The following is a 14,833-nucleotide window of genomic DNA, read 5'->3' as shown; positions in this document are numbered from 1 at the left end:
GAAGAAAGCCCTGGGTAATTCTGTGAGGTCAGGATCTCTGTCCTTGTCCTGCAGCAGCTGTGAGAACTTAGCTAGAAGAGCTTGGAGGTTATAATCACAGCCCACAGTGCAGCTACGCTAACATAATAATATCATGGCCCAATGCACAGGACAATACTTTCAGGCAGGACCTGAAACATTCAGGGGTACTAAATATTATCAATGAAGTCATGAATTCAAAACCAGAGCAATCCAAACCATCACTGAGACGAAGCCCTCCCAGAAGAAACATTTAATTTTTATCATTTTTTTTTTCCCCAAAGCTCATAACTCAAAATGAGTCATGCTTGATTAACTTCACTCGGGTCAGGAGACTAATCATGAGACGCTATTTATAAATTATATAAGGAAAGTCAGAGAGAGAGAGAGCATTAGAATAACATTCAGAATGGAAGACATGCTATAGCCTTAGCAGAGTGTCACTGTGAGAACTTAATGAAAACTAGGAGCCATCTCTATTAGCAGGTGTTGCCTTTTTTTACTATTTTTTTAAAGTGTGTCTACTCTCCAGCGAAAAATTAACTAAATGTAAGTTTAATAAATTTATTAAATCGCTATCAGCAGCTGTTGCCTTTTGTTACTTTTCTTTTTCTTTAAGTGTGTCTACTCTCCAGCAAAAAAAAAAAAAAAAAATTTCTTAAATATAAGTGAGACTCCAATCCAGAGAGCAACTGTCCAGCTCAGTTGTTGGTGGGGTAACAGATCAGAGAGTTTCACCTCCTCCTTCTCCTCACAGCTGCCCCACACACATGCACACACACACAGAGGCCAGGGGAATCTACTCCTAGAGCTCCTACCTTGGGTTTGAAGGCGATTAACTTCAGGACCATCTCCACAGTGAAGAGGCCAGTGAAGAGCATGTTGAGGATGTTCATGGCTTCCTTGAACATGCAGCTCTGACCATAGTGCTGGAAAAGAGCATCCCAGCAGGAGTGTGAGGGCAGGACATGCCAGCAGGCAGGAATGCCAGGACCCCTCCCAGCCTCCCTGCATGCCAAGGAAGACCCCAGTGTGACATTTTTCCAATTGAGAATTCCCATTTCCCCTCATACATAAGCACTCTATCCATGCCTCCCTCCATTTTTGCCACCTGGCTCTTGATCTTCTCTTTTTAGAAGAATCTTTTTGAGGGGTGGCCACCAAAATCGGTACTTATCATTCCAATTCAGGGCTCATTATAAATTTGCACAATGTTACAATACAACCCCCGATTGTCTTTTATTATCTCAACCTTCCCTAACACTTGGATTACTTTTTTTGTTTGGTTGTGACTGCGCAAGTGAGCAGGGGCTTCACTGAGCTGTCCATAATGATACCAAGCCATTCCCCAAGTAATTACACAAATTCAGGATTCTGCAAAGTACACGAGCAGCTCAAATCACATCCTTCCAATATGCATTATCTTGCATTTGTCAACCCTGAATTAAATTTGCAATCATGCTGCCCATTCACTTAACTTTATTAAGATCTTATGAAGTTACTCTCCATCTTCTATTGATTAATTCAAGCAGTGTCTTCTGCAAGTGTTGCCACCTCGCTTTTCATACCCCTATTTCCAGATCATGATACTCAAACTGGTTGCACTGCCTTGTTCTAAGGTCACCTTCCAGTTCATGTTACAGGAGACCCCATTTGTAGTTGCTTAAATTCAGTAAAATTCAGCTGGGATGGATTTTCACGCTCTGCATTGGCACAGGGTGATTTATTCGAAGCAGTTTCAGTTAAAAACAATTCAGCCGCAGCTGAATGCAAGGCCAGGAAAAACACAGCGTTGAGGCATTTTCAACATTTTTTTTGAAAGGCTCTAGTACTTGCAGGACTCTGTTTAGAAACGTGAAATTTGTTTGTTTTTAACGAGTCAAAACAGAATTGTTGGAAGTGTCAGATATTAGCAGGAAGAGGGGGAGAGTTAGATTCCTCATTTCAACCACATGTTGTCACAAGTGCGCACAGCACAACGGTTTTCCAAACATGCTTATCCCTCTCCCTCAACACAGGGTGCGAAGGTGAAAGGAGGCCTCAACCTCAGCCATTTTTTGCATCTTCCCCAACAAATTCTCCTCCGTCATCACCTGGAGGCTTTTCTGCTCGCTTACTTACCTGCATGGCCAGGCAGATGGTGTTCAGCAGGATCAGAACGAACATCAGGTACTCAAAATAGGTGGAGTTGACCACGTACCAAACCTTGTACTGGTACTGGTTTTTGGGGATGTATCTCCTCAGGGGCCGGGCTTTCAGGGCATACTCTACACACTGGCGCTGTGGGAGAGGCAGGGTGCATTTAAAACCCATAATCTCAGGGCGCTCAGCTACCTTCAAATGTCATAAAAATACGTTTCAAGCGTTTTACTGAGCTGAGAAAGCTTCATAGAAGAATTTCTGTTGGATCATAATGTGAATGTGCATATTCCACCTGTTAAAGAGCTCTACGTGCAATTACTTTGGCCATTTACTTTGGCCAGGCACTGTCGTTGGGCTCACCTAATCTCAGTGAAACAAACGGCACACAGCAAACGTTTTTAGATAATTGTTGTTCCTTGAGCAAATTTTACAGACAGATTTTTTTTTTTTTTTCTACCTGACTCCTAAAAGATGTCAGCAAAGCCAGCTTACAGTTTTATCTTGTTGGCAAGCTAAACGTTTTCCTCTCTGTGTGCATTTATCTATTAAAAGCTTATTCTCAGTGCGTTTTCTACCTTTGGTGACAGCAAGGTGTTGTAAATTACCTGGTTTTTGTCCAGCTCGCAGTTCTTGTACTCTTGCTCTCCTTGTTCCTGAAATGTGACGATGACGAAACCAACGAAGATGTTCATCATGAAGAAAGCAATGATGATGATGTAGATAATAAAGAAGATGGAGATCTCAACCCTGTGATTATAGATGGGTCCCACATCCTCCATGTGGGAATCAATGGACCTATACAGCAACCTGAAAGCAAACAGGAGCCAAATGCAGAGAAAATCTGCAACTGCCTTGAGGCCTTATAGGTGATGTTGTAAAGGTCAACTTTGTGATTTTCTTCTGCTTCTATCAAAATTAATTCACTCAGGGAAGTGCAGACTTGCACTGGTCTGAGTGTAAATGCTTGCCAAAAGAGAAGACCTGGCTCTTACTAATTCTGTACATTTGAACCCGTTCAGGGGTGAAATTTCTTCATAGTTGAAAAAAATCGTGCTCTCCAGTTAACAAAAGACAGGAGAGTCCCAGCAGAGTTGTTGGGAACTGAGTTTTGTGAGAAAAGTGAGTCAACAGTTGTTAACACCACTGTTGGCATCACCTGGTGACACAGGTGAGGGTCAGCCCCTGATACCCTGCACGTCCATGTCGCCTTGGGTGACTCTGTGGGAGTCCCCAATTCCCGTGGCACAGACAGCAGGACCTGGAAACACTCCCCATGTCTGCCAGAGGCAGCACTGCTGTGTTTCATATTGCTGACTCCATGGGGGAACTGAAACCTGGCGATGTTGGGAAGGACCTGACATGCTTTTTCCATCCATTTACACACGTAATAATTGTAACAAGTACTGGGATCACTGCTACCATTGGAAATCATCTTTTAAGGACTAGAGAGAATGCTTTGCACTGTTTGCAAGCACAGTAACAGAAATTCCTGCAGGCCCTGAGGAATTTACAAAGCACAACGCTACAGTGCTACTATTGCTATTATTTAAAGTTCTGGAGCTTTTAAAATGTTTTGAAAGGGGAAGGCTACGCTCTGCCTCGGAATTTTCTCCTTTGGGATGAATGAGGACATTGGTAGTGCTGCACCGGCCCGGGAAACACTCACTCTGGCCAGCCCTCAAAGGTGGAGACGGTGAAGAGGGCCATCATGGCAGTCAGGACGTTGTCGAAGTCGAACTTGCTGTTCTCCCAGCTGCGGGGCTGGATCATGGGCTGGCTGACCTCCCCATCCTTGTAGGTGATGTAGTACCCTCTGTGGGTGGAGAGGGGAGACACAGCGTGGCAGAGCTGCACTGCCAGCGCGTGGGGAGGGGTTGGGAAGGCCCAGAACCCACCTGCACTCCGCTTCCGTCTGCTTGGAGCTGTCGGTGCAGCTGTACAGCTTGCCCTGGGGAAGGAAGAAAGAGGAACGGAGCTTCTGTTTGTACTTGTGCTTGAACGCGTGTGTCCTGAACGCTTGTCGTCAGGAGGGTGGGGAAAGGCAAGGGGGTAAAAGCAGACACAAAGGAGGGAATGAACAACCCTCCCCCCACGGTTGTCTGGTGTGCCCCTTCCTCCAAGGACCAATCCTCCCTTCACCTTCCTGGGACCACGTCGTGCCAGTGTAAAACTTTTTAGGGAAGAACAACGTTACTGATCATTTCTTCTGATCACAGACGATGGGGAAGGGTTCTGCACGTGCCAGGGGCAAGAGTTCTGAGTTCAAGCTCAGTTTTGGAGAATTGCTAATAGCAGAAGCCCAGGTAGCACTGACAGTGCCGCAAATGTCTTGCCTGTTACACACCAAAGATGCCATTTTCCCTTCCTCGGGCTTTTTCATGCTGTTTTTCCTTCCCATCCCTTCATGCAGCTCCATGTAATGGATGAACGGATGGGCCCAACGGGTTTTACCTTGAACAGCTGGACTCCAATGCAGGCAAACATGAACTGCAGCAAAGTGGTGACAATCACGATGTTCCCGATGGTTCGGATGGCCACAAACACACACTGGACCACGTGCTGCAAGTGGAATAGAGGGACAAAAGTAATTTTTGGGTTTGTTCTCAACTGTTCTGGCTAAGGCAGAAGCCCAAGAATAAAAATAAAAACTATTATTTAAATTATTTTATCATTTAAATTATTGAAAATACAAAGAATTATTTAAATTACTTAGTTATTTTAATAGTTTAATAATTTAATTTATTAAAATAATTTAAAATAATTATTTAATTTAATTACTTATTTGTTACTATTCAAGAAACAATTATTTAACCAATACCCACTACCCAAGTAATGTTTTGGGAAAGGAGACCAGCTTGTTTCATTTCTTGCTGTACTTTTAGAAGCAGGCAGAAAAGGGGAGGAACTCAGAACGCAGGTCTCTGCAACTTCCCTCATAGTTAGGCACCCACCAGCACATAGGAAGGAGTTTATCTAATACAGAAAGGTTATGTTTAGGGTTGTGGGCCCATCTGTAACCCAAGAAAACCACATCATTTCACCTCTGTGCTGATGGGGGCATTCAGCTGAAAAGCAGCTTGTCAGAAAAGGATTTGGCAGTCCTGGTGGACACGAAGTTGGATATGAGCCCTCGCTACAAAGATGAGAAACGGTATCCTGGGCTGCATTAGGCAAACCTGCACTTTTGGCAGGCTGCAGGAGGTGATTCTTCCCCTTTACTCAGCCCTGTGAGACTCTGCCTGATGTACCGATCCAGTCCTGGCTCCTCAGTAGAAGAGAGCTGTGAACTGGAGGAAAACCAGCAAGAAGCCAAGAAGATGACTTCAGGGATTGGAGCATCCCTCCAGTGAGAAAAGGCTGAGAGAGCTGGGTGTGTTCACCTGAGAGGAGGCTCAGGGGAATCTGGTCAATGTGTATTTATGGCTGAAGGGAGGATGCAGAGCCAGGCTCTTCTCAGTGGTTCCCACTGACACAAACTGAAGCAGAGTAGGTTTATCTGAACGCTGAGAAACACTTCCACTCTCAGGGTGAATGAGCTCTGGAACAGGTCATCCAGAGAGCTTGTGGAGTTTCTCTCCTTGGAGAGACTCTACAGCCTGGGCAACCTGCTCTCAATGGCCCTGCTTGAGCAGCTCCTTTCCAACCTCAGCCATACTGGGATCCTGCTGAAACACTACTTGGACCACTGCAAAAAGCCTGAAATAAACTGAATTTATAGTTTACAGAGTGCACAGGGATTTTTCTGACCTTTAGTCCTTTGGCTCTGTTGATGGCCCTCAGTGGTCTAAGGACCCGCAGAACACGCAGGATCTTCACCACATTAATGGCACTGGACCTGGAAAAAAAAAAAAAGTGTTGGAAGGTTTGAGAGCCACAGCCACGTGGGGAGTGTGCAGCGAGGACAGATCTGTGGAATTCTGCACAGCCTGAGACTGTGTAAAGTATTTAATCAACTCTTTGCCGCGGCACTTTGGGGGTAAGGAAACCGATTTCTGATGTTTTCTCCAGAGGTCTGGCTACTTGTTCTGGCTTTCATCATCTCCGCTGTATTAATGAAGGGGGAAGGAATGGAACATGGGCAAGGTGTATTTTTAGAGCAGGGCAAACAGATTCTGTAGATATCTATGGTATAGAAATTGCGCCAAGATGTAGTCATTACCAAGGCATTTTCAGATAAGGCTCAAAGCAGCTCTCCATTGAAATATTCATGGAAGAGTGAAAAGTCCAGGAGACTCCAGCCTGGAGTTTGATCCTACAATGCCTTTGGCCCCTGAACCCCAAATCATTTAAGTGTGTGCATAAATTTAAGGATGTGAAAACTCCCTCTGAGTTGAACAGGATGACTTATGTGCTCACTTTTAAGCACTGAACACAACCATCTTCTGCAGCAGAGCTCTCTGTGCCTCCCAAGACTAAAACCCTGCCTGAGAATCTCCCTCGTGCTCAATGACATCATGTTCTCCTACTGATTTTGGGAACAGTTTTAATGTTAACACACCCAGAGTCTGACTTAGGTCTGCGAGAAGGAAGCAGCAGGGCAAAATGAGAACTGTGCCATTCTTAAGACAGTGACTAAAAGCCCAGTGGAGCTTACAAATTGCCCTGCTTGACTTGGTGTGCAACAAACGTGAGCTGCTAAGCTCTGATGGTAACAACTGGGAGCTTGGTTCTCATCAGAGGCGTGTTCCTAATTAGGGAACTTCCCACCTGCCACGCAGTTGAGTAAATCCATAAATTGTTAAGCAAATTAACAGACGAACCAAAGGAAAGCAGCGTGACACAACAGCCACTACCACTTTGAAGATTCTCAAAAAACTCTCATCAAGTGCTTGATGGCCTTCCATTGACTAAGATTTACAACATCCTAGGAAAACGTTACCAACCTCATTTTCCAAAGAGCTTATGAAAAGTCTGGGAAGGAACCATAAGTCACTGTGCTGTCCTGAACTGATACAGTGAAAAGAAAAGGCCTTGGAACAAAGCTAAACGTCACGATTCCAAATACACCCATTTTTTTTTTGTTCTCATCTGTTGAAATGAGAAGACTTGTTCTCATTTCTGAAAGATTCCCCCCTCCAGGTCACCAGTGCAGCATTTCCCAGTTACCACCTCCCCTCTGGAGGATGAATTTTAGCGGCCTTGAACCATCTCACTAAAACACCTCATGAACACCCCAACAGGCTCACGAGAAAAATCTTACCCAGGTAAGAGGACAACGAGCCTGAGCCATCCCTCCCAGCCCCACAATCCCCCCCCGCCTCCCCAAACCCAGCCAGCTGGAAATAGCTCACTCACTGGATCCCAAAGGAGATGAGAGAAACGCTGACCACCAGCAGGTCTAAGATGTTGAAATAGTTCCTGCAGAAGGAGCCCTTGTGGAGGAAAGCCCCGTAGGCAGTCATCTGCAGGGAGGCACACGGAGACACAAACACACTTTGCCATCAGCAGCTGCTCAGGAGCCAAACCCACCTGGCTGTGCTCAGAGTGGATAACTGGGGGGGGGGGGGGGGGGCAGGGTTCCTATTGTTGGCAGACCATTCACCCCCACACCCCGAAGGAGAAGCTGAGCCCCCACGGAAAGAAAAGAGAGTGAAAAAGACAGCAAGATAACTGTGAGAGGCCTAACTAAAGGAAGTGAGGAAAATACGCACCTTGAGTGCACCAGATAAATAACGTCTAGAATTAGCAAAGCAGCAGAATGGCTGTTTGCAAAAACTACCCTTTGCTATCATCTGCTTTTCCCTTTTTCTTCAGTGACAGGGGACACTTGTATTATACAAAGGCCTCTTTAGCAAAATTGAATGAAAAATATAAAATAAGGTGGGCTCTTCTGTAGTAGCTTTTCAGTACTTGGACCAGCTGCAGTGGACAGTTGATCGCCCTTCCCTTCCTGAAGGAAAAACAGAATCCCTCAGGGATTTGATGCTTTAGAGCTGAACTGAAACAACAGGAGGAATTAGTGCTCTTTTCAGCTTGCTCCTTCTGTTCAGCTCAATCCCACATCCCTTTTCCTATCCATCTTCATTCGTTTTTACTTCAATGCAGTTGCATTTTTCCCTTTGGTTTTCCTTACAAAGCCCAGGCTGTACTCCTTGAAACAGGGCAATTTCTTTGTGCAAGTGATCGTTATGAATATCGGGGAGGGAAAAGAGTTACATGTTTTGCAAAGGAGGCTCTGCCCTGCCCGGGTATGAAGGGGCACAGAAAAGCTGCTGGCTTTGGGGAGGATGTCACAGCTCCAGAACTGGACTGAGTGACGGTGCAAAGAGAAAAGTTTAGACTGAGCTCTGTTACAGACTGTGACTGAATGAGCCTGGCACAGTTAAAGAAGGGGAGCTGATGGGGTATTTGTACCACCTACCTCAGGCTCGGTGAGTGATCTAATGCAGCTGCCTTGAAGAAACCCCATCCCCCACAACTGCTAATGTCCTTTCATTAGGAATTCTCATCCCCATCCAGGAATACAGGATTTTTCCTAAGTTTGGTCCCCTGAATCTCACCTAAGTTGGGTGTCTAAGGTAACCTGAGGCAGACACCGTGAGACTGAGCTGTCGCCAGACTTCCAGCTGAGAAGGGTGAACTGGGAAGTCAAACTGGAGTTTTCTGGCTCCCACCAGTAGCTCAGGACGGTGCATTGGCTGGTGGTTTCCAGCCTGTGACAATTTCATTCAGGGCACATGGTGTACCAGATTATTTTCTTCACCAAACATCCATGACATCAGGGAACTGACTATCAATCAGACAGAAATTAGAGGGGGAGGAAGTATAAACTCTGGTCTTGGCTTAGAATTTATACTTGTAGACACATTCACTTGGGGAAGGGAGGAGGGGTTCTTGCCATAACAAAGGTGGTAAAGATGCCCTTTACTGGTTAGATTTTGTATGGCAATCTTGAAAGAAAGACACCATTGAAATCAGGAGGGGAAGCTCTGCTGGGTTTAAATTCGGTACAAATTGTGGCTCTCTCAAGCCTGTGGAGAGATTTTGCCATCTCAGAAGAGACTCTCAGAGAGTGTACAATCTATATCTGCCTCCCATCTGGGAAATTAAACGAGTTACAGCCTTTTAGGACGCCAGTTAAAACTCCTTGGCCAACAGTCACCAGAATGCAGGTGTTGTCATCAGCGACCCGAGAGCAGAAGAAGTTTGTTCCTCTGCAGCCTTGAACATCCCACTGCCATGCATTCCTTCGTTTTCACCACTTTACATTAACTTCGCTGTTTTGCAAGACAATGTGCCCAGTGCAAGGCGGCAGAGAAACAGCCACTGAGAAACCAGTGGCTCCAACTGATGGTCCTTGCACTGTTCTCCCACTTGAACTTAGAGAACGTCCAGGGATGTTGCCATAAATCACTGAAGTTAGCAGGAGGACCTTGGGAAAGCCCAGGGATAAGTTCTGCTTCCACTGAAGTCATTGGGAGTGTTACCACTTCCTTCAGAGCAAGCAGAATCAGTAACTGTGAGTCCAAACAGGCGCCCTGAGCTCTCAATTCGTTTTCAAACGTTGCTCTTGGGATATTTCCCCTCTCCTTGACGGGCCTTTTGTGATCTGCGCACGTTCAGATTTATTGTGTAAACGCAGATGCAAACCGCACACAGGCATAATGTGCACATCTCCCTGGAGAACATTATGGCTTTGGTAATTTCAAGTCATATTAAAAAAAAAAAAAACAAAAAAAAAAGCACGTTTCTCTACCAAAAATATGCGGGGGCCACCCTGCTTGCCAGCCTTCCACATAGATACTGTTATTAGGGTCTTGAGCTGCAAAATTTGAGCAACTCTGAGGCACTGCCTGCCAGCACTTAGAACTAGCTTGCCGAGGAAAAAAAAACCAAAAAAAAAAAAGCAGCTGCCAAGTGAACCTAGCATTTAGAAAGCCAGAACTTTGCTCAATTACTGTTATTTAAATTATTAGCCTACCAATTTGGGAAAATTGGAGTTAAGAACAAGGCAGCCTATTTTTATTTTCTTCCAAGCTGAACCGTTCTCCTGCGCGTTCCCCTCGGTACTGAGCACGTTCCTGGGAAATGGGAAGCTGGGGTTTTTTTTTGATGCAGCAATTTTCATTGGCAGCTCCTGTCCTCGGTGTCTCAGCGATCTGTACTCTTGGTTCCTCTCTCTGCACCTAAAAAGTGAGCTTTTCTTGCACTGTGCCCCCTGCCTCCTGCTTGGCTGTGCACCTTGTAAAGCTCACAGGAGTCACCAGGCACCCTTTGGGCTGGTTTCTGCAGAACAGAGACCTTCTCTCGGGGTGTAGCCTGTGTAAGAGGTGTTTGTGCTCAGAGTTTCTTGCCGAGCAGAAAAATCCTGGTTCGGAAAGACTGGCCAAGGGTAGAGGGAGAAATTTATCAGAGGATGGCAATTTTTTTTTCCTTGGTCCTCTCTTATATTTCCCAACATTGCATCCTTTCATTGCAATTCCCCTAAAAAGCATTTTTTTTTTTTTTTTGCTATAGGCCCTCAGTTATGAGTTGGAATATCAAAATTTCCCAGGAGACTATCTAAGCAGCTACCAAAAAGTCAAATGAAAAGAAAAACAACCCTTTGTGTAGAGATAATAACGGGGTAAAAAAAAAGAGAGAGAGAGAGAGAGAAAGCAAGAGAGAGAGAGAGAAAGAAAGACCGAGAAAGAAAAGAAGTGTATTTCTCAGATTGGTTACCTTAAGAATAATTTCTAATGTAAAGATACTAGTGAAGACATAGTCTGCATTGCCTAGGATCTGAAAAATAAGCACAATTGGGTTAGTGGTACTGAGAGTGACCCAGGGACAAACAGGCGTGTGTGTTAGCAACAGAGAGCGGCAGGAGACTGGAAAGCTTGTGAACAGGTAATGGCAGAGAAGATGGGCACTTTACCTTCAGAGCAATTTCAATGGTGAAAATGACAGTAAAAACTATATCAAAATAAAAGAGAACCTGTAAAAAAAAGAAACAACAAAAAACAAAAGGGGATAGGAGTGGGGAGGGTAGGTCAGTGGCTGATCGCTCGAATGGGAAGTCACAGTTAAAAAAAATCAAAGACATGAGTTCTTTCCACGAGGGGATGGGGAGGACTCTATAGGGAGAGGTTTTGGAACAAGGTCTTGTTGAATGCAGTGAAGGTCCTGGCACAGAGGACAAGAAGCACATTACATGAAATCTTTCCTGAGTTGCAATCCCATGAGCACTACAGAGGCAAAATAACTTTTTTGTTGCTGTAGGATTCTTTTTTTTTTTTTTTTTTTTTAATCTCATAAAGAACATTCAAGGGTTTTCCCAAATAGGATTCCAAACTGAGAACAAAAAGAATGCCTGGTCTCTCAGTGGAAAACATGGGATTCATTCTTATTAACTCCCATTCAGTCTCGTCCTGTGCCTCTCTCAAAAGGAAGAAAAGCAAACTGCAAAATCATACTCCAGCTATTTCTTTCCTCTGTCCTGATTTGCTCTGGATTAGGATGAATAACAAAGGCTCTGCCAACTGAACAGAATCCCAGCCTTTGTATTGCAACCATAATTTGGTCATTTGCTAGAGGTGCCTGACTTAGATCCTGCATCTTTCTATTTGCATCCTGAATAACCAGCCAGCTGAAATGCTCGTCATCCCCAGGAATTTAGGCCTGGTGATGGAGATACCCATGACATGCACTGCAGACCACAAAAAGCGCAGTCACAGGAGGCAGTGAGAAGCCCAGAAGTGTAAAAAGGCTTTCAAAGTAGCAGCATCAAGGACAGGAATGCCCTTCACTGCCTAGATGTTGTATATATTATAATAATCATGTTTTAAACCAGTAGGCCAGCACATGGAAGCCGCAGGAAACTGATAATTTGTGAAATTTAGACCTTTGCTGCTAGAACATTAATAAACCTAAACCAGGAAAATGCCCTCTCCTATCTTCCAGAAGTTTATTGTATCTCAGTGCCTGTATCCTCACTCAGATTCACGGGTGGCTAAACCCTTACAGCTGGGTGTGCAGAGAGGGGCAGCTACTGCACGTCCCAGGGTTATTTCACACCGCACTATTTTAAGCACAATCCAAATCTGGATTGATTTGCAGACACTGCATGTCACATGGGGGTGATGTGTCACTTACTGCTACCACGTAACTCAAAATTCTTCGGGTCACTGCTCAGTTTTTAATCTCAAATTCTTCTCATGGCTGTCTTGGGATCTACCAATTTTTGCACCTTAGAGAATTAAGAAAGGGCCACCTCAAGGGGACAGACCTTGATTTCAACCTATGTTAATTTACGTACATTGCAACTAGAAACATCCTTTTGCCTTGCTGCTTTGCAAGGCCACATTTGCAACCCAAACATCTCGTCAGTGTCCCCTTGTGTGACGCTTTTTAAACGTCTGTACCTGCAAAAATTAAAACCACAGACTTTCATGCGACACAGGTGGCTTCACATAGACAAAACCCTGCCTTGCCTCGAACCTTCAGCTCTTTAATCCAGGACAAACCAGCTCTGACTCCTTTTTTTTTCTCCCCTGTCATTTAAATCTCTCTGCCACAGACTGTGTGACGGTTTCTGTGGCATGTCGGGAGCCCATCTGGCAGCTGCCATGCTGCAGCATTAATACATATTGGCATTCAGCTTTGCCTGCATGGCGTGCACCCTCGTTTGTGCACAAGTGGGTTACTGGTGGCACAGGTTTGGCTGGATTATTTAGCATCCTCCTTCAGGACGAAATGCAAAGCCTCTCTGAGATACGCTCAGGAATAGACTTCCATTAACACCTTCTCTGCATGCACATATGTGTTCAAATGCATGCTCAGGCCAGGATATTTCGGGGAGCATTAAATTAAGGTTTTATTATTAAACAAGACAAAAAAAAAACCACCCCATCCCACTCTTCAATCCTAGCAAACTCTTCAGGCATCGAGGCACCAAAATGCCACCGCAGACACCAGAGTTCAGAGGTCTTGCACGTGTCTCCTGACTCCTCATTTTTCTGCAATGACCCCTGAATAATGGAAACAACCACTGGCAAAGTTCAGGGAGCGCTGAACGTTTCAAAAGGCAAATAAGGATGGTCAGGAAAGAGGGGTGAGAATGTATCTCTGTGCTGAATGCTTTCCTCTTCTCTCCCCAGGCAGGGAAGGAGAGGAGCACAGCATATTTTTTTGAGGGTTATCTCAAATTTAATGACATCTCTGTGGCTTGTGGTCAAAAAGTCTGGTTCTAACCTTGATGACATCCATTTCCCCCAGAGTGAAAGCATCAAACTCAAGAATGTTACTCCTGATTTACACCAGTGTGAATAAAATGAAAATCAGGCCCCGGGCTTTTTAGTTGAAAAGACAGCATGTGGCAGCAGAACAAACGTTCCAAAGGGAACCTGAAAATCCCTTTAAAATTGAATCATCTGTATCCCCAATCAGCGTTTTTACGGCTCATTTCTAATGCTTTAAACCTGGGGGAACAACGATTTTGCTTCAGCCTCCTGTTCCTCCTTTCCCTACACACACACACACACACACACACTCCTGAAGTGAACTAGAGGCCAAACTCTGCACTGACTCATGTTTCCTGCAAACCCTAAAGATTTCACACACAGCCTACAAACGGCAGAAACCACGGAAGGCAGGCACTCCCAGAGCCACTGACGCAGCCTCTTCTGCCTTTCCTGGCTTCCAGTCGTGGTCTGCTTGCACCACGACACTTGCAATAGCCAGCCAGGGGAGGAGGATGTGGAGCATACTTGGTTCCTGAAGGAGAGGTGCCTCACGGGGTCCTCAGCTGCCAGGGAGATGCTGCTGAGCAGGATGAAAAACAGGATCAGGTTGGTGAAGATGTTGTCGTTGACGATTCGATGGCAGTGGACACGGAACCTGCAAGAGAGAGGAGAGGCACGGCTTCATCTGTCACAGAACAGCAAGACCTGGGACACATTTCCCCCCTCCTCTTCTGCCAGCAGGACCAGAGGATTTCCCTGCAGAGCATCTTCCCTCTGCCCCAGCACGACCAGTGCAGGGCAGTGCTGGCTCTCCACACTCGATGTGTTTGAGCGGAGAACAATCACTCCCTCCCGACAAGAGCTCTTTGTGATTTCCCTGTGCTCTGAAGCCTGCCAGCCCAGAATTACATCCCGTGCTTTCATTCACGGAACCATTCCTGATTCATTTCGGAGGAAAGCAGCAGAAACGGGCTTTAGGGTGCCATCGTCTTCCTGAGCTGGGACTGGAGTGTCACTTGACAGGAGCTGTGGGGGATCTGCCTTGCTAACAGGGTACAGTGGATATAGAGCAGGCTGGCACCAGCAGATGACTGCTGGGAGACATCATGCCACGCAGGTTGTGTGCTGAACATAGGTGCTCTTAGTGGGAAACTAAAAGGTAAAGAAGGAGCAGACTCCCATCAAACTTGCTTACTGGAGACCATGACATCACTCTCCGTATGCTGGTAACGGGATCTGAGGAGTTAAACCCCATAATAGCTCTGTGCATAATTCTACAGGCACTTCATTAATCTATTTAGCTCCACTCTTGGCTGTTAGGGCTCCGAGTCCCTCTTATAGCAATTTTTCAGATGACTGCAGAGGTTAATTTAGTTCTACAAATGACAGGGGGTGGGTGGCAAAGCTAGCATTACAGTCCACGAGCCCCAGCCATCCTCAGTCCCTCCCTGTACACATACCCAGGGAGGAGTGGCACAAACTCTGCTGGGAAAAAAACAAAACCAAAACCA

General features: G+C 45.5%; 1 protein-coding gene across 1 annotated transcript in view; it reads right to left on the bottom strand.

Annotated features, from left to right (window-relative positions):
• The window catches only part of CACNA1C (calcium voltage-gated channel subunit alpha1 C), a 449,625-nt gene that overhangs the window by 67,905 nt on the left and 366,887 nt on the right, over positions 1-14,833 (bottom strand). The window contains exons 21-31 of the mRNA XM_066184282.1: positions 13,848-13,977; positions 11,018-11,077; positions 10,822-10,881; positions 7,456-7,562; positions 5,908-5,995; positions 4,612-4,719; positions 4,056-4,108; positions 3,827-3,973; positions 2,766-2,967; positions 2,140-2,298; positions 837-947 (exon numbers count right to left, since the gene is read on the bottom strand). Of these exons, the coding sequence (XP_066040379.1) occupies positions 837-947; positions 2,140-2,298; positions 2,766-2,967; positions 3,827-3,973; positions 4,056-4,108; positions 4,612-4,719; positions 5,908-5,995; positions 7,456-7,562; positions 10,822-10,881; positions 11,018-11,077; positions 13,848-13,977 (1,225 nt within the window). The remainder of the gene's footprint in view (positions 1-836; positions 948-2,139; positions 2,299-2,765; positions 2,968-3,826; positions 3,974-4,055; positions 4,109-4,611; positions 4,720-5,907; positions 5,996-7,455; positions 7,563-10,821; positions 10,882-11,017; positions 11,078-13,847; positions 13,978-14,833) is intronic.

Source organism: Chamaea fasciata, unplaced genomic scaffold (assembly GCF_029207755.1).
Source record: "Chamaea fasciata isolate MVZ Bird 193981 ecotype frontalis unplaced genomic scaffold, bChaFas1.0.hap1 SCAF_5, whole genome shotgun sequence".
NCBI classification, from domain to species: Eukaryota; Metazoa; Chordata; class Aves; order Passeriformes; family Sylviidae; genus Chamaea; species Chamaea fasciata.
Note: the sequence above shows the minus strand (reverse complement) of the source record. Positions and strands in the feature narration are given on the sequence as shown.